This window comes from Saccoglossus kowalevskii, chromosome 9, assembly GCF_978046115.1.
Source record: "Saccoglossus kowalevskii chromosome 9, keSacKowa6.1, whole genome shotgun sequence".
NCBI classification, from domain to species: domain Eukaryota; kingdom Metazoa; phylum Hemichordata; class Enteropneusta; family Harrimaniidae; genus Saccoglossus; species Saccoglossus kowalevskii.
Window position 1 is genome coordinate 8,838,162 of NC_140649.1, and position 21,378 is coordinate 8,859,539.

The following is a 21,378-nucleotide window of genomic DNA, read 5'->3' on the forward strand; positions in this document are numbered from 1 at the left end:
GGTTACATGTCTGTATCTCTTATACCTGTCGTATATTCTATGTATGGATTGCTTAAAGTGACAGTCATATTGCAGCACATGTTTTCATGTAAATAAACAAAACATAACACACGTTGTATATGTCACAATGGGCAACGTGAAATCCATATCGCTTTATTCAAATGAGTGCAATCTTACAACAATGTAAAATTGTTGATGGTCTTACGGTCACATGTAGAAGAAAGAAGAAAGAATTAATACTGCTTTATAAGCTTTTAAGAATTCACCCATGATTATTACCCTGTATACATTCAATTAGAAGCGTATTTGATATGTAACTTTTGCAGTTCCTATTTGTGTTACAAATTACAAAAATATTCACCAAAATTAGAGAATTAAAGATATCATTACAAAATGAACAAATCTGAGAGAGGTCCACATGTAGTACCTATATATGTAATATCAAAGCAATTGGACTAGCGGTTTTCAACAAAAAGTTGAAAATATCACTTTTTACCAAAAATGACAAAAATATTCACCAAAATTAGAGAATTAAAGATATCATTACAAAATGAACAAATCTGAGAGAGGTCCACATGTAGTACCTATATATGTAATATCAAAGCAATTGGACTTGCGGTTTTCAACAAAAAGTTGAATATATCACTTTTTACCAAAAATGACAAAAATATTCACCAAAATTAGAGAATTGAAGATACCATCATGAAATGAACAAATCTAAGAGAGGTCTACCCAAGGTACATATACACCAAGTATCAAAGCATTCAGGCTTGTAGTTTTCAAGAAGAAGTCGAAAAAGCTCCACTCGACAAAGTCGACAGCAGAGCTAAAAAAGTGCAGAGAAATTTGGGCGATAAAGTCTGGTCTTGAAAAGGTTAAGATGTAACACATACAACTAATAGGATAACATTTTGAAATATGGTGTAGATATCAAAGAATATACATGTATCAAGTTTGGACCACACACAGACACACTGACAAGCAGACACACAGACAAGCAGACACACAGACTTACAGACATGCAGACACACAGACATGTTGACACATAGACATGCAGACACGTAGACATGTTGACACACAGACATGCAGAAATATGAAAGATGATCCCACTGTTCCATTTTCATGCCATTCTTCCATTTAATTCACAGGCGAGGCAATAAAATTCAAATTCTCCTTGAACATACGACAGCAATAAATGTGCATAATATATTATAGTACGCGAGATTTGGTAATCGGCCTAAAGTAACTACTTAGTATTCATACTAGCCAGACAGTAGTGAGTATATGAAAATGAAAATTGCACCTTTTCAAGAAGATCACAAAATGTCTAGCTACATGTACATTTTTTTTGAATACACAAGTAGTTCAACTCTTTGAGTGCCAGATATTGCTCCCGCAAAAAATTCAGCAGAAATATTTTCACATTTTGCAAAATTTTCATCATGATTCAGGATCAACACAGACAATTTCACATATTGCTTTCAGTTTTTGATCAAAAAAAGGTTTGTCAATTTTTATCAACATTTCATGTGGCACACTATCAAAATAATTTTTTAGATGGTGACAAAAGTTGACAATTGGGCTCAAAGTGTTAAATAAATACTGTGAACAAGATTACTAAATACTGCCCTCTATATTTCATATTTATTAGTGCTTAACTGGATAGAAAATTTTGTAAATTCCAATTACCTCAGTAAAATTTAAATTTTTTGTTCAATACCTCTAAATTTAACCTTAAACCACAGAAATATGACAAAAAGGTCAATCAAAACTTGATCTATCAGGTAAATTTTGAGAAACAAGAATACTAGGGAGTACACTCAAATATGGTAATTAGCACCCCCTATGCACACACAGTGTGAAGTACACTATTATTCTCAATCATTCATGAAATCGTGTCACAACGAAGAAAAACTTCACAATCATTCCCCTATTTATCATGTACATTTATACTCGCATTAATACACATGAAGCAAGTAATTTAGATATCATAACACCCAAAATGACATCCACATCATTTTACACATGTAGCAATCAATAAAATCACCGAAAAGTGACGATAATATAATATAACGATCCCACACACTATAAAACAACTATATTTAAACAAATTAAATTATTTGCATTTCAAAGTTCACATTTCAAAAAACGCCATTTTAATGATTACGTATCAATTGATCTAATTTTATTTGCTTGACACTTTTACGACACGACTACAAAGACCGTCATTCGTGTTAATCTAGTACGTAGTATTTTGACAATCAGTCGTGATTCTTGAATAGATATGGCTGCCCTCTAGGTTATTAATAATCCCCATGGTGACAATAGACACAGTCACCAAAGAGAGGCAACTTCAACCTCCATTGTAACCTTTGGCAATTCTGGAAATAAAAAATGTTCACAGTTTGATCTTGTGACAGATAACTTTTCAAGAAAGACACTGAATTCAGTGTCAAAAGTAACCCTGGGGCTAGTCACTGCTGAAAATTGTTTAATTATCACAGAGTTTCGTCATCAAATGGTTTTGTAAGTTTGGCTTTTGCTGCTAATGTCAGTTAGTGAAGGCATTTGTGAAAACATGCGTTTCAAGGGGGTACAAAATTTTGTATTTAAAATTTTAGTTTTAATTTTCAATTATTTTACATAATTTCCAACTAATAATAGGTTTTGACTAAAATTTAAAAAAAAAAAAAAAGATGCTATTTCACTTTAATGAAAAGTGACAGAACTTTGACTTTGATTAGAATTGTCACATCAGACGGTTGTCTCATGGGGCAGAGAAGTGACAATAATGGGATATGCTTAAGTCAGGTATGCAAGTACGGCAGGATATTAAGCTTTCTATCTGTCACAATATTTAATTACAAGAAAAGACGTTTTCACAATCCTTTCGTCATTACTATTATTAATCTTCTGCAACCTTGGACGGAGATAAAATAAGTTAAATCTCAATCAAAACTTCAGTTGCTTATCCTTAGTTTATTGGAAAATAATTCTACAACACAATTCTTATCACCATAGTAAAACAGAAAACTTGTTAAAAACGATAGTAGAGTGTCAACTTTTGTTACCTATGAACAATTAAAACTCATGTTTTTCATAACATACTTTTTTTTAAAAATTTTGATCAAAACCTGAATATTGATATAAAAAATATTATCCAAAAAAATAGAGACAAGTACATAAAAATAGATAAAATGGTACACTAAAATGATGCCGGAAAAACGCACTTTGAAATAATTTTGTTCATACATTGTCGGCCAATGCCATTTAGCAATTGAAACAACACAGTGGTATGGTCAGAAAATATTTGAGAAGCAAATGTCTAAATTCTCCTGAAAAATGACAAAATTATTTAAGTTTTGTATTGTTTTTTATGATAAAAATATTTTATTTTACAAATGTATCTACAAAATATGCTCAGTGACATACCATAAGAATCTGCTGTATTTCAATATAGCGAGTTTCCAATAATATAAAAAAAAATTCTTTAAATTCAACCAAAATTTATTTTCAACATACCACACAAATTTAACCTAAATTAACAACAGATTGAGATAATATCAAGTACATTAAATATATAGATACAATCAAATAATGATTTGGTCAATAATTTAAATATAAAAATAATACTTTGAAAAGCAACAGATGTTTTTAATTCAAGTTAAATGATGATTTAACAGATTATGAGCCAATATGATAAAGTAAGAATCTATCACCTGTCGTCTATGACGTGTAAATGAAATTCTACTGGTACTTTAATGTAACCGAAAAAAAAATAGGTCTCCGTACTCTTGATACAAAGTATTTGATAGCTATTATATGATTTGCCATACTGACATCCAAATATTTATCAAAATGGGCGGTGACAGGATATGAATGTTCCCAAAGTCTACAATTGTGTTTTCACACAGTACCAGTTTTTATTTTTTTTTGTTTAACCTGAGCAGTTTTATTAATTGAGACATAGAGAGTCGTACCAAGCACTGACAAAAATGTATGGAATAAGATAAGGGTATGACCAACTATAACCACCCTCACCCGTCCCGTCTCGTTTGCTATCACTATCATCTCCAACAACATGTATACCTCGGCGTCACATTCCATCCCCACTATTATTTTCTTGACTGAGAAAAAGAATGAAGCAGCGGAGCGGGGGGGGGGGGGGTATACTAGATTGTATTTTAACATAACCGACATTTTGTAAATATTTTATGAGCAGAATAGAAGTCAGTAGATCTCAGGAAGCAGTCATTACAGAAACAACATAAATGTTTGCACAAATAACATTTAATTACTCTTTACCTAAAAAGGTCATATTGGGGTCGTGTCAATCATAAACACAGCAAGCATTGTTCGTTATCACGGAGCGTAGATTACGATATATTCATAGGCGCTTGGCGTTATATTTCTTGACATACATTTTGATTTTGATATGCCCAGGAGGGACAATACACTGTATCTTGAAACTTACCATGATATTATATTTTGTAATATCACTCTCATACATTATTAAATATAATCTGAATTAGTATTATAGTATATTCCCCCTTTTCCCCCAATCAACTATATATAAGAATATATTTTTAAAATTGTATCTTTTCATTACATTCTATTTTGTTAAAACTGAGAGTATTATAAATTCTTGATATTTTGATGATTGCAAAAGTCTCAACAATAAATGAGAAAGACAAATAAAGAAAGGGTACCAAAATGTGTTTCCATGGAAACAATGACTTTGCAATTTATCCCACATCTATATTATTTTGTCTGGCACCCAGTTAAATCAAAGAAAGCTTAGAAAGAAAACCCCCGTGTGCTGAGAGTATTGGAGACACATGAAAATTAATTCAAAATTTGAGATTTGCATTTCAAACTAGAAGCTTAGCAACTATTATTTGTCTGCTATTTGCGATGCACAACATGAAAACATGATTTACATTATCAAAATTTATAATATATACAGAAAATACATTTGATTTTTCATCCATGGTTTATAGTCTAATTAAATAATAATTATTAATTAATTCAATTTAAATCTGATTTTTTAAGATATCATCAATAGGCTAATATAATAGATAAACAATATGCTTGTTTATCAAAATTAAACTAATTATGTTTTTGGACTACCTCAATGAACCAAATGAATCATTATACAAATTAAACAATTATTATGCATAGATTTAGGTCTGTATATTGTTTCAGGGTTCACATGTACAAAGTTTCATTACAATGTGATGATCAATCATAACTAAATTATTAGAAAGCTGAAAAGTAAATTATTATGCAAATTAGGTAATTATTATAGATGTATATAAACCTAAAACTAATTAGATCATCACATTATGTTAGAGTATATAATGTAGTTGAAAATTGGCTAATTATGCAAATTAGGTAATTAATATGCACTGATTTTAACCCAACACTAATCAGGTCTGTGCATTGTCCTAGAACATCTATGTACCAGGATTCATTGAAATGGTATAATTAGTACCGGTACTGGCGATATCAGTGTAAAAGCTGAAAATTAACTAATTATGCAAATTTGTTGATTAATATGCACACATTTTTACCCAAAATTAATCAGGTCAGAGCATCTATGCACCAAGTTTCATTAAAAACAAACATACGGTTCTTGAGATATCAGTGGAACGGACGGACACACACACATACATGTACACACACACAGACAGGCTAACTACAAAGACTCCCATTGTGTGCGGGAGTCAAAAACGATTACACATTTGCCAGAGGCTGGATGAAAACTACAAGCTTCAAGTTTGTCCAGCGAGAATACATCGGATATGTTTCATTAGTATCAGGATACATTCTGGAAATAACAAACCCAAGACAGCTAAACGGTTTAGCTTTTTACGTCAAAGGTATAATCTACTGGTAGTCAGACTGCTATCTGAGCTGATAGTGAAAAGCAATGTGCAAAAAGCAATTTGTTGAAAATGACTAATCACTATATGTAAATTAAGCTTATAATTATGTGTAGATTTGAGAAAAACATCTTGCCATCTGAATAACATAACTGATTTTTTAGACAGACAGACAAACAGACATATGAAACACAAGCTTAAATAACCAGTGCTACAACATAAGCTTCTATAATCAGCACAATGAAAGCTATAATTTCCAATTAAATTTTGAATACATGTATTTTAAAAAATTAAATAAATAATACAAATATTTCAGTTCAGGTCAGCATTCTCTCCTCAGGATACATTATCAGCTACAAGCAAAATGAAAACAATGTAGTTGAACAGAAAACAAATTTTGTGTGTACCATATATAAGAGAGGTCTGCCCAAGGTACACCAAGTACCAAAGCAATAGAGCTTGTAGTTTTCAAGAAGTGGAAAAAGTAAAAAGTTGTGGACGACGGGAGATCACTTATATGTCGACAGCGGAGCTAAAAAAAAAAAGTGATATATTAAAAGTAGATATCATGCTATCCTTTTGGTATACCTTTCCATGCATTTTATTTTGAGAGTACTGGAGGGTTTTATTCATTAGATGAGCAAACCCACAATGTAACTGAACGAACAAAGCCCCCTAACTCAGTGTATATTGTTTACAAACTAAACTTAATCTAAGAAATTCATATTCTGTCGTTAATTATCCTTCCACAATCTCTACAGTTTATGGTTTATATATTGTACAGGGGACGTACCTCATAATTTTACAAAGTAGGAATGTAACTTTAATGAGTTAGACAGTTTTAAAAATACATTGCAGTCTATTATATAATGATAAGTTGATATTCCAGACATGAACTGGACAACTAAAGCATTTACCAGAGTCCACTTTGGAACGGAATCTCAATCGAATACAAATTGTCGGTACATTTCCCTTATAAGTTAATACACTGATTAGAATCCTAAATACGTGCAAAGTATAGCTGATGTTCGGCCATATTGGGTTTAGGTAGATGTTTTTTAAAAGCATGTTGGCTTCACCAAACAATACATTCACATTCATTTTTCAAATATCAAAAATGTTCATTTTTAATTAATTTTCTATATTAATTTTGGACCCAAAAGAAAATATTTTTTCCATTTTTTATATTGATCTTCAGTAATGTTTTGAAAAAAACATGGATAAGTTCATTGGGTTCATTTGTGGATTGGTTGATGTATCTACAATCTATGCTCTGTTATAAATGCTGTCATTTCTTATATGAAATATAAGAAGAAAAAAATAGACCAAAACACCCCCCCCCCCCAAAAAAAAAAACAACAACAAAAAAACAAAGATGGATTTGATTTTACCAGATTAAAAACACAAAAATGACACTTATTAGTAGTCCACTGCATGCACTCATCTGAATTAAAGGCATGTCTATGGTCAAACTATATGTAAGTCATACTTACCGGGGTAATATAATTCAGTATACAATACACATAGGTTCAATACAATGATACTAGCTAACTGCAACTACAAGCAGATGTGCAGTTTATGTACCATATTTGTTCTATTAGTAGCTTATATGCTTACACTTAGGTTTCTGTGGCCAAAATATGTAATATTTTAATCATTCAGTATATAACAAGAGTTATTTTTGGTTCATAGTGAAGCAAATACTGTAAGTATCTTAAAAAGAATATTTTATGTATATGTATGTGTTGGATATCATCAGTAGTAACTCTAGGGAGATGTATGTAATATGTACAATATCATTTACATATATTCATTTTACGAATAATGAAACTCGACACTATGTAGTAGGTGTGCTGATATTCTTTGATGTATTCATTCATTTCTACAACCAGACTTATAGTAGAAGTGATGGATGCACTTTAATCCTGTATCCAGAAACACACCATAGTTGAGGGCAGGATCCAGATTTTGACACTGAATGGCGTCCATACTGAGATTATTGTCATGCCATACATTTCTGAAATATAATTCTTGACAAATATTTTTACCATTTTTCAGAACTTTCAGGACCAAATTCTTACAATTTTTGTTACTTTCTGGCAAAGTTCTTATTATTTTTTATACTTTCTAGTGAATTTTCTTATCATTTTTAGTACTTTCTGGTGAAATTCTTACAATTTTGGTACTTTCTGGTAAATTTTCTTATCATTTTTAGTACTTTCTGGTGAAATTCTTACAATTTTGGTACTTTCTGGTAAATTTTCTTATCATTTTTAGTCAAAGGGTCAAAGGTTAAAGTGTCTCTAGTCTGGATTTCTATTTCTAGTAAATGCAAAAATACTTAAAAAGCGTTTTGTGTGTCGGAGATTCATAATATATATTTGTATTCGTTTTCATATTGCTAATATTATTATTACATGTCATTTCGCTATAGTTAATTCGTTTTACCTTTCGCATGAAGGATTCCTCTGAGTAATTCTCGACCAATTAGAATCATTTAATTTCAGCCAATCATTTTACTCTGTATTGTATCTTTTTCTCCCGCGTACTTCATTTTGTATTTCCCGCTTACGTGTTTTCTCTCACGTTCAATACGCACCTTTATAAAGGGCTAGTTTCGGAGTTTCGGGGCTCCTTATTCATGTGTTACATGTTTCTATGCCAGTTTATCCAGGAATAAACCATACCGTGTTTTGCATCCACATTGACTGTTTATTCTGCCATTAAGTTCAACTGAAGCGTATTATTATATCCCACATAATTTGGTGACCTAGACCAGGATATCTCAGCTCAACACGATGTCAGAAGAACAGCCACCACAGAACGCCGCTGCTGATGCCCAAGCAGTGGAGACGACAAACGCATTGGCAAAGCTGAAATTGAAGCGAAGGAGTCAACGAGGGCAGCTCACACGACTTTTCAACAAAGCCGAAACCCAGAAGAAGCAAATCGCCGACGCGGAAGGCCGGGAAAATAAGCTTACAGAGATTGAACAACTCGTCGCGCTCCACTCTCTCCTGACCGACCGCTACGCAACGCTCATCATGCTCGAAGAACAAATTCTCGAACTCACTGAAGAAGCACTCTTTGATTCAGTCAGCGAAGAGAGCTCCGAATATACTGACGACGTATTCTGCAAGAATCACGCTCTGAACGTTTTCATTAACAAGATGAAGACAGAAAACGAACCGCTACTTGACACCGCAAGCATCGCGTCCGCCAACTCATCTAGAGGCACCTCATCGACAGGTACATCGTCTACCTCCTCAACAAAGACCGTCTCGCTACCCAAGATCGTCCTACCACAGTTTGAAGGTGACGTACTGGAATGGGCTAGCTTTTATGACATTTTCAGATCTTCGATTCATTATGACGACTCTCTCAGCAACGTACAAAAGTTCACCTACCTACGCACCATGCTAAAGGGCGAGGCAGCGCGAACTATTGCTGGACTATCTCTCACTGATGGTAACTACCACCACGCTATTGAACTGCTCTTGGAACGATACGGACGTGATCACCTAGTTACCGAAGCACATATGACTTCGCTCTGGCAATTACAACAACCCACCAGCGACATCGAAAGTCTGCGTAGATTCTATGACGCGCTGGAAGGACATATCCGTGGTCTACAAACACTCGGAAAACCGGAAAGTTCTTACGGCGACCTCCTCGTTCCGATCATCCGCGACAAACTACCGGCAACCATTCGAAAGCAAATCGCTCGCGAAATCGGGGGAGAAGCTTGGAGTTTACCTAATCTACGTAAAGCACTGCTACGCGAAATAACCGCGATCCAATCCGGGAACCTGCTCGACGAATCGTCAATCAACAATTCACGGTATCAACCGGACATTACTGCTACATTTCATACAAATGTGCGATCTCCGAAACGCGATCCAAAATTACGTAACACCAGCGCCAAATGCACCTACTGTAAAGGAACATACTTCACTTCTGCATGTCGCGTAGTAACGGACATAAACAAACGTTGGGAAATAGTCAAACGTGACAAACTTTGTTACAATTGTTTGGGAAGACATCGAGCATCGGAATGTAAATCTAAGTTCAACTGTCGTACATGTAAACGAAGACACCACTCAACACTACACCAAGAAAGCCAACCCACGACGCACGTTGCAACATCTGATACGAATCCAAATTCACCGGTTCATGTGACATTGACAAAACTCAACGACATCCACAGGAACTCGCCAAATAATACATGTCTGCGTCCCGTACTTCTCAAGACTGCTATTATTCCGATATCTGTAGGTAATAGCCAGCCACTGCAAGCTAACGTACTTTTCGACGAAGGGGCAAGCCGTTCATTCATCTCTCGTAAGTTTGCTAACGATTTGAACTTATCTCCTACACGCACTGAACAAGTATTTCTTTCTACATTTGGCGACAATACTGATCACTCACGAGCGTTAGACTTTGCTAGTGTCACAGTACACGATTTGTCGGGATATACTTCGAATATTGACGTACTGTTCATCTCCGAAATATCGACTAAACTGACAAACCACATCACTGAATCTATTCACCATGTTGATTATTTGCGCGGACTAACATTTGCGCATCCAGTCACAGAAGATAAATCATTCTCTATTGATTTACTTATCGGCGCTGACCAGTATTGGAATTACGTCGGGGATAACGTTATCCGCGGCAATGGTCCTACAGCGGTTTCATCTAAATTCGGATATTTATTATCAGGGCCAGTTGACAAGGGTCAAAGGTCAACGAACGCAGATGTAAACATACTACACGTGTCTACCGAATCGCAACAACTCGACAGCAAACTCCAGCGTCTCTGGGATTTAGAAAGTATCGGTGTGACCGACGACCCCTCCGCAGAAGTACGTATGGATTTTGAAACTTATCGTGACACTCATTTGCAAATTGAAAACAAAAAATACATTGCGAGATTACCATGGTGTGATAACCACCCACCGTTGCCTACTAATTACGACGTCACAGTTAGTCGAACGCGCGCCATGCTCAGACGTTTGTCTCCTGAGTTACTCGACGCATACAACTCTATCATCGAACAGCAACTTCATCGAAGAAGTCTACAATGATGATAATACTGTCGGACATTATCTACCCCATCGCTCGGTAGCAAAGGACTCTACTACAACCCCGATTCGTATTGTGTACGATTGCTCTTGCCGCCGAAACGCCAATTCCCCGAGTTTGAACGATTGTCTCCAAACCGGGCCTTCTATGATTAATGATTTGCCAGCCATCTTAATGAGGTTCCGTGCTAACAATATTGCAGTCTGTAGTGATATTGAGAAAGCATTCCTTAACGTGAGACTGCATCCCGATGAACGGAAATTTACCAAATTTCTGTGGCTGACAGACGTGAACAATATCGACAGTCCACTCAAAGTGTATCAATTTAAATCTGTGCTGTTTGGTGCTGTGTGCTCACCTTTTATCCTGAATGCTGTGATCAAAACTCATTTGGATAATAACTGTGATATTAATACTGCCAATCAAATGAAAGACAACATCTATGTCGATAATGTCATTGATGGAGTCTATTCGGAAGCAGATACTGTTAAATACTACAGTGAATCTACGAGCCTCATGAATTCTTGTGGATTTAATTTACGTGCTTGGTCATCGAATTCTCCTGATTTGTGTGAACTTGCTACCCGAGATAACAAATATGAGCCCGCCGACGAAGTTTCTGTGCTTGGTATGCGTTGGAAAATTACACCCGACGTGTTGACACATTCTCGTGTTAACAGTCAACCTCAAGTCGCGTCGTTTATTACAAAACGTGACATTGTAAGTTTCACAGCGAGTGTATACGACCCGCTTGGATTAATTTCACCGGTATTGGTACGCGCCAAACTATTTATTCAACTTTTGTGGAAGTTGAAATTGGAGTGGGATGAACCACTAAGTCCTGAACTTTACGAACAATGGATTTTAATTGCTGAGGATTTAACCGCTGCTCGTGATAATCAAATCAACCGGAAATATTTTGACGAGACTTCTCCAGGTGATACCTATCAAATGCACACTTTCGCAGACGCGAGCACTTCCGCGTATGGTGCTGTTGTGTTTCTTCGTCGTCAGCACGAAACGGCTCTTGTCATGTCAAAGACACGAGTCGCCCCTAAATCGGAATTATCTCTGCCGAAATTGGAATTAATGGCTGCTCTGATCGCTACGAGACTCGGTAAACTCGTACTGAATGCTCTATCGGACAAATTCAATATAACTGAACATTTCCTGTGGTCCGACAGTCAAGCGACCTTGCATTGGATTAATAGCAGTAAGAAGTTGCCAGTATTTGTTCAAAATAGAGTGCAAGAAATACGCGACTTCACACAAGAATATAAATACTGTCCAACCGTGGACAACCCCGCGAACTTACTAACGAAAGGTATATCAGCTCCGTTCAAACCCCAAATGGAATTATGGGCCGTCATGGTTACCAGATCAACAAATGTGGTCTACATGGGATGTAAACAATGCTACTCAACTACATGTCAACATCATGAAGGAAGATGACGACCTCGTCAACCCGGATACTACTTCGCCAGTCATCAACGCACAAACCGCTCGTGAAGCGACTGATGAAAGTGACAACTCCGGCGTTCAACGCATTATTGACATCATCCAGCGATGACACAACGCAACCCACTGCCACAGATGGTATCACTAACATGCATGATGAAATCAACATGTCTACCAGTGGAAGTACAGATGATAACACACCATTGCCACAACGCAGATCACACCGTGACACCACAGCTGCCGCCAACGTCAGACTCAAAGATTTTATCTGAACTTTATTGAAAATCACACTAGATCAGACGTTTACAAGTTCAATTTGTGTTCCCCTGAACTTGAAAAAATGAACTAATAATTATTAGTGAACTCTTTTATCAATCGTTATTCGTTTATTCTCATATATATATATTATTCCTGAATGTGTACTTTTTCTCAAAGTCGGGAGAATGTCGGAGATTCATAATATATATTTGTATTCGTTTTCATATTGCTAATATTATTATTACATGTCATTTCGCTATAGTTAATTCGTTTTACCTTTCGCATGAAGGATTCCTCTGAGTAATTCTCGACCAATTAGAATCATTTAATTTCAGCCAATCATTTTACTCTGTATTGTATCTTTTTCTCCCGCGTACTTCATTTTGTATTTCCCGCTTACGTGTTTTCTCTCACGTTCAATACGCACCTTTATAAAGGGCTAGTTTCGGAGTTTCGGGGCTCCTTATTCATGTGTTACATGTTTCTATGCCAGTTTATCCAGGAATAAACCATACCGTGTTTTGCATCCACATTGACTGTTTATTCTGCCATTAAGTTCAACTGAAGCGTATTATTATACCCCACATTGTGTTCAAAATGGGTCCCATGCAACATATCCATTGCATTTAAGATATGCACTTTGAAATAATAGTATGTACCAAAATTATATATTTTTCTATGAAACAAAAACAATTATACTAGTAAATATCGATAGTAACTCAAACCAGACGCACAGACATTTTTACCTGTCTTATTATTTTATTAGTAATATTAGAACATTTTAAAGCTTTATTTATTCTCTACAAAGGACAATTTACCATATGTGTTCTAATTTTGGCATCAAGTGAGAGTGGAAGGCCATTATTCGGTTTTAAAATAGTTGTTTCAGAGTTTCAGAAGTTCAATGACAGTTAGTGATCAGCTGGCTGACAGCCAATCAATTCATCAGACCTTGCAGTTTATTTCTAATTTTGAACTAAACAAAAATAATAAATTTTGATATATACCGTACTCGACCGCGAAAGCGCCCACGGGCCTCAACTCAGAAAATCACGATTTTTTAGGGGTGGGCGCTTACCCGGGCACCCTCCTCAAAAAAGAATGCAAATGAAAAATTTGATTCATCAAGTGACAGATTACATCTTTGAGGGAAATCAAATTACGAAATTAGTTGAGTTGTCATTGATTTTCACAATGAAGAAACAGAAATGATCACAAAAAATATGCACATTTTATTACAATATTAATTACGTACCACCAGAATTTACGAAATTAAAAACATTTGAGTCTGTTGGAACACAGTCGAAGTCAAAATTGTCATATTATCTCCACTGACGAAGGTGTTGGGTCATATGCAACTCTCGATGAAAATCACTTTCCGCCATGATGCATTTGCAGATTTCACCTGCAGCGGCGTCCTTTGACCTAATGAGTCAAGTTGGTTATTAACCAATCACAATGCTGTGTTGTACTGACACAATTCTTCGGAAATTCCCGAAGACTTCCCGGTAACGCAATGCGGAAGTGAATTATCAATGTCGAAGTATGAACTGTTGGAATCGATTTCAGCGAATAAACGACATAGTTTTTCCAAAAAACTAGTAACGAGCCATTTTTGAGAGGTAAACTGTATATGGCATGAAGTATTTACCGCATTTTACTTGTATTAACAGGTCATTGTCGAAGCGTACTCACGGTACCGTGTTCTACACATTCACAACATGTTCACAAAGGTCGATATCCACGCTGTATCATACAAAAAACGATTACCAAGATTCGTTACGCAAGACCAAGTTTTAAATTAGTTGCATTTTGAAGGGGTGGGTGCTTTGCCGAATGTGACCCCAAATATAAAAATTGCGCAAAAGTTGGGGGTGGGCGCTTGACCGGGCATGGGCGCTAACGCGGTCGAGTACGGTAAATGAATTAATATAATTACTCAACCAGCTTTCAATTGGACTAATTAAATTCCCTCAGTTAATTAATTCATGCAATAGAAAATGCAAATCTATGAAATCACAACCCAGTGAATATCAAAATAGCAAAAATTAATACGTTTACAGTAGGTTTCAATTTGCATCAATATAATTTTTATAATAGTCAGATTTTGACAATGGATGTGAACTTGTTAACTGGAGATGTGTGCAGATAAGAATCAACACCCACATATATCTCTGAATTACCTTTAGCAGTAATCGCTGTACATACATGTATGTACAGAATAAAATCGGCTTTAAATGCATGAACTTTAACCAACCAATAAACTGCTACCACTTCAGTTTCCGTGGGTGGTTTATCACTAACTTAATAACTTAATAGCGTCAAATGTGACCTTTCACCTACATGTACTTTACGAAAATTATCACAGTTTATGTTGACTTCCGGTACTACATCCATTGGTGTCAATTTTGGTAAGCATGAGTCGCTAACATGATTCAATGCTAATCAAGCCCACTGTTTCGTACTCCAACAAAACATCACACTCACTCGCAAACCATATTTCGGTCTACACATGTAAGAATAATTCCTAAGGTAATAAATTAATTGGACACATAGAACATAAAAATGTAACGCTAACAATATTAAAACCATACCATACCTTTATGGCCGAGTATTACTGCTAGATGAAGAGGAGTGTTTCCTGAAATAAAAAAAAAGCAAATTGTAATATATCTTGAAATCTTACAGAAATAAAAAAGTACAATTGAATATGACGTTAGGTATCAAATAGATGTACCTACTGTAAAATACTTTATTTTCACTTGGAATTAATTTTCACTGAGGGAATGATTCAGTGAAAATAAAATCCAGCAAATATACTTTTTTTCCTATATCTTACATTCAACTCGTCAAAAATTAGTGAAAATAAATTCCATACAAAACACCCCAAAGGTCTTTTCAGTGAAAATTAATTCCAGATATTAAAAATAAAGTACTGTGGAATACTTTATTTTCACTGGAATTAATTTTCGCTGAAAAGGCTTTTAGGGCGTTTTGTATGGAATTTATTTTCACTGATTTTTGATATATTTAATGTGAAACATAGGAAAAAAAGTATATTCGCTGGATTTTATTTTCACTGAATCATCCCTTCAGCGAAAATAGCGAAAATAAATTCCAAGCGAAAATAAAGTATTCTACAGTATTTTATTAGTATACAAAAGTCAGAGATTAAATCAACAATTTCCTGAAAAGATGTTGTAATATTACTCCGAGTGGGCTAGTTAAAATGCCAAAGAAAAAACCTTGGGATAGAAAAACTGTTTTTAAATATTTTATAGACTTCATTTGTACACGTACATACTTTGGCAATTTTTAATTCAAAATGGTCGCTAAAATTTAACAAGCAGCCTGTCGGCTGAGATAGCTCCGCTGTTAGCAATGCACATTTCAATTGAAGAACTGAAGATATCTTTAGAAAATGAACAATATCAGGGCAATCGGACTTGCTGTTTTCAACAAGAATAGAAAATACCACTTTTTACCAAAAATTACAAAAATATTAACCAAAATTAGAGAATTAAAGATATCATCACAAATCTGAGAGAGATAAACATGTAGTACCTATATATGTAATATCAAAGCAATCAGCATTGTGGTTTTTAACAAGAAGTCGAAAATATCACTTTTCACCAAAAATGACAAAAATTAAAAAAAATTGTAGTACTTTTACATTTTTCGCATTTTTAATAGTTAGCTGCATCGTTTTTTCAACAAATTATTATAAAACGTAAAGTTAAAGGTCCTCCCCAGTATAACATATTTGTTTTGAAGGAAAAATGTAAAAATAAACTGTTGTTTTGTAAGTATTTGTTATTATCAGCAGAAGTTTCCCACCTAGATAAGGAGTGACCTCATCACATGTTGAGATGTGTAAGAACTTTTTATTTAACATATTTATAACATATTTGAGTAAAAAGTAAGTAGTTTATAGTGACTTTTTGATCAGGGTTTTGTGAATTACAGCATAAAATAATTCCTACTTACAAAAGTCAGCTAAATAGCTGATCAGTTTTAATGGCCGCCAGATATCTTATCTGGATGGATTATACATGATTTTATGCTAGATAATTGCTTTTATTTTATCAGAAGCCATTGGCATATACAAAACAGGTAGTTGCAAGATATCCGGGTAAATAGTCGTATATTACCAAACATTTTCATTAGAATTATATTTTGATTAAACTTTTCATCACCAGACTTTTTCACCCAAATTTTTCTGCACTTTTTTTTTATATTCTTCAATACTTTTTAGAAATGAACCCCAATTATGAAGCCAACAGACAAAATTTGAGTTAATTTTTAGTTTTTTGGCTATTTTTTTCCCCAATCGACTAAAGGAAAGGCTAAGTTCTCAGCATCTTAGGGCAACATCAAGTTAACAAATCAGATACCGAATTTTCTGATCAATTCGTTACAATTAACTCTTGTGAAAAATACCTGAAAAATAACATGACTTATTCCATGGAAAATAAATTATTTCAATGAATATACTATTTTGTGATACACTTGATCATTTTGTAGATTACACTACAGGTATGTGTTTCATTTTTGGATGTGACTATGATTTTATTTTTCTTCGACGCAATCAGGAGTTGTCAAATATTTTGACCAAAATTTTCTGATTAACAAAATCCGATTAAATTGTTTGTTCCCTGGAAACATATATAAAATGTTTTGCCATGATAATGTATTTTGTTAAAGGGAAAAAAACTCTCCTTTCTAAGGATATATTGAAATATAACCATAATTCTGAGGCTATAAAATAGATCAATTATTGCCTGTTTTCAGAGTGACCTGATGTCCTCATCCAATCACAAGTGTGAGCATACAGTTCTTCAACTAAGTTTGATTTTCTTTTAAAATTTACAATGAATCAAAATTAAACACATGTTTAAAATGTTATAAGAATCAAAATTTCAAAATCTACCCCGGCAGAAGAGTAATACTGTAAAATCTGTATTAGAAACCGCGGCTTCTATTAAAATGGTACAATGCAATGGAGGGGATGCGGCTTTTATTAGAGCACCTACACATATGAGAAATGATGAATTTTTGCCTCTCAATTGTTCAAAAAGAATGGGTGCGACTTCTATTAGGGATGCGGCTTCTAATACAGATTTTACGGTAGTTGCAGTCATGAACAAAGTAAATGATACTGAATGAAAAAAATAAATATTTTTTTCCCCTTTTGCTGCATATTATATTGGTCAAGTTTGTTTTCTCATTTCTGTAACTATCTCTAATTTAAAAAGAAAAAGATCTGTACCAAACATCCACAATTTGATACTGGTTTACAAGTTTTGAATATTTTAAGCGAAGTATTGAAGTAGCAAAGTCCACAACCGCAATTATAACTGTAGTATTGATTGATAAATGTTTGCCCAAAGACTATTGAAATATAAAATATGTTGTGTCTGTGATCTTTTGTGACATAGTGAAAATATATCATTGTAGTCTGTAATGATTAACATCATGTATGATGTAATCAAGCAAGAAATAAGTCACTATTTGAAGTATGTGACATGTGTAGATTGATTTGTTATTAAGCATCAAGGGCTTTGGTTTGTAACATATTACTGTATTAGTTACCCTACATTCTGAAGTACGCATAAACTCAATGTTGCAAGAGTTTGTACGAAGCCTCGTTTAATTCTCTGAACACCGAAATTCATTGTCTTCAGAGACTGAATCAAAAGCTCATACATGTAATCTATGTTTTTCACATATATTTTTAAATATTTTTTATCCATACAACTGACTGCACTAAAATTACCGACATGTACGAGGCACTTGCATATTACATATCATATATTTTCAATAATAACTACAAATATACATGTAGCTGAAAAAGTAGATTATTTGGTCGAAAAAAATAATTTTCAATCCGTCTAGGTACTGTTTGCATATTGTACAGGGTTCTTCCCAGGACAGTATAGAGCATGGGTTTCAAACTTTTAAAATTTAGATAAACAATATAACAATGAATAACATAGGTGATTAGCATACCAAATCGTTCTGCAAATTAGCCAATACTCTATGCTATTTTCCTAGAGAGAACACTGGTGTATATTAAATGTGATAAGACAAGTGTCATCCTAGCTCAGTTATTGTATTCACTCTATTAGTAGCACATATGTTCACATAAATGAAATAGACATATTTATTGTCATAAGTTACACGATTTATGATGCAATGCAGAATAAATGTAATTTTTGGTTTATGCGTGTCGCTATTAAATATGCATTTCTAAAAGAACAAATACGGTACATGAATACCGGTAACACAACTCATGTCCCTTTAAAATTATGAAATTTTGCATACAAAATAGATGTAGCAGACCAAGTCAGAAATACATGTAGCCCCCCCCCCACCCACCCACCCCCCCACCCCCCACCTCAAACAATAAAATGTAAGATGAATTTTCAAACAATAAATCAAATTTTTTAAGCCACTATAAATACATTATAGCTAGATCAACTTCTCAATTTTCGTTTTTGTTCTTCTAATAGTGAATGTACGAGCTAGTTTCATTTGAGCTTCAGGGTAGCCTGCCAAGTTACAAGTATGACAACCTTTGTTATTTTAATTGATTACCATTGGCGGCATTTGTTGAACTACCCGCTAATGTTATTTTTATTCATTTTATTCATTGCTCACAATGTCAACTTTGTTAGCAAAGCCTAGGATAGGCTGAGGCCAACTTTACGTGATATATTGTGTCTAAGCATTACTCTATGTGGTTTATGGAAAATAAGATACATGATTAGCAATTGTCGTACTTAAATTTAACCAGCATCCCAATACTACCTGAATTCCATGGTGATACATCAAATCAGATCATAATTGATACATTCTCATGCGAAATATTGCAATGATGTTAATTACAGATCAAAACTGTGCACATCAATCAGTCAACTTTTCATGATTATTCAGTATCTATGTTTATACTCATAAACACTCAAGACGGCAATTCTCTGTATTCAGGCATCCAACTTGTTCAAGTTTTGATTTATAGCGGAAATTTATGTCCTACATATATTTGTGTGATAGTGGTACTTAGTCTAAGCTAGCAACGTTTGCTTTTCATTTTTCAATTGGCGACTTCTTTGTAGATTTATTGGCCTTTCCTTGGCTCATTAAAACACCGATTTTTGCTCATATTTTGACATTTTTTTAACTTTGAGAGTGTTTTTCTGTCGCGGTGCATAGCAAGGCCCACACAAAGACTCCACATAATGTAGCAAGTTTTTTTGTTTTCACAGAAATATATTTGGCAGTGGGTAATTATTTTTTCAGACATTAATTTGGTTGTTATTATATGTGAATTTTTTAATGAAGCTCTTTGAAAGTCAGTGATATGTGACAGTGTTGATACTGTGAGCGGCAGTTGATTTCTGACCATAGCCATATCTAGATGTTGATATAACTCACAAAATAGCAACAAAATAGCAATAGTGGGTGATATTTATATTGCAATATTCAGGAATATAACCATGATAGATCATCCAGTGTTCTCCCCAGGAATTTAAACCACTGTGAAGGGCTAATTTGCATATCATTTGCATATCATTTCCATAATAATAGAGATTGACCGAAGCACATTCACAGCCACATAACAAACAACATATATTGTCAAAAACAATGTGGTACATATTTATTTGCTTCATACAGTTTTATAAACACTATTCTTTTGGGATATTAATGAGCTCAGTCACAGTGCAAATATTTTTTTTTTTGGAGTCAAAATATTATGTTTCAAAATTTAGAAGAGTTTGAATTTAAAAATTATACATTCTCGAATCGAAATGCAAATGCTGCAGACTATTAAAAACAAACAAACAAATAAATTGTAAAAGACTAAATGAAACGCATTTGAAACGTTTCAGCCAGGAATATCTTCTCGACATCCATGATCTTATTTACTACAAAAACATTCTCCTTCAAAAAATTGAACGAACAAATAAAACTTCCAAACGATCATCAAAGTTACGACGTGACATAACTTACTTTGCGATGTTATACACCGGTTATACCAATAATTCCTCTTACTCAGTCATGCCATGCAAAAAATGTTACTTCTTTTTTTATATGAAATAAACGTAAAATTTGACATAGTTTTATCGGGAGTGATTATTTTTGATCACTCGATTGCTTTGGTGAAAAACACAGACCGCCATGATAATTGTGATGTATTAGTTGACTTAGGCGAGGGATCTCGGAACCCGCCTATTCACATAGTTCATACCCACCATAGACTCCGGTCAGTCAAAATGACTATTTTGAACTGTAGGCATTAATCAACGATTCTGCCGGTGACGGAGAGACAGAATCCAGGTCAGGGGAAGCCCCATGACCTCAAGATTCTTTTACCCCCTACGTCACGAACCCACGTGACCGAGGCTATCTGGCAGTGCCACAGGTAGCTGTCCATCACTCTAGTTCCTTTCTCTCCGCCTCAAGGACTTAGACCAACGCGACGGAAAGAGTGTGGAGGTTGGGGGGGGGCCCCGGAGTCTATGGTGGGTATGAACTATCTGAATAGGCGGGTTCGGAGAACCCTCGCCTAAATTCACTACGTTCAATTACCCACCATAGACTCCGGGTCAGTCAAAATGACTATTTTGAACTGTAGTCAGACACCGATAGGTGGCGGGTTTTTCCGAGCAAACAGAAAACAAGCAGCCTATCG

At 34.6% G+C, this 21,378-nt stretch overlaps 1 protein-coding gene across 1 annotated transcript in view; it reads right to left on the reverse strand.

Moving 5' to 3' along the window:
- LOC100369942 (ankyrin repeat domain-containing protein 13C-like) overlaps positions 1–21,378 on the reverse strand; it is a 40,030-nt gene that overhangs the window by 10,109 nt on the left and 8,543 nt on the right. Inside the window, exon 2 of the mRNA XM_002740949.4 lies at positions 15,286–15,327. Within this exon, the coding sequence (XP_002740995.1) occupies positions 15,286–15,327 (42 nt within the window). The remainder of the gene's footprint in view (positions 1–15,285; positions 15,328–21,378) is intronic.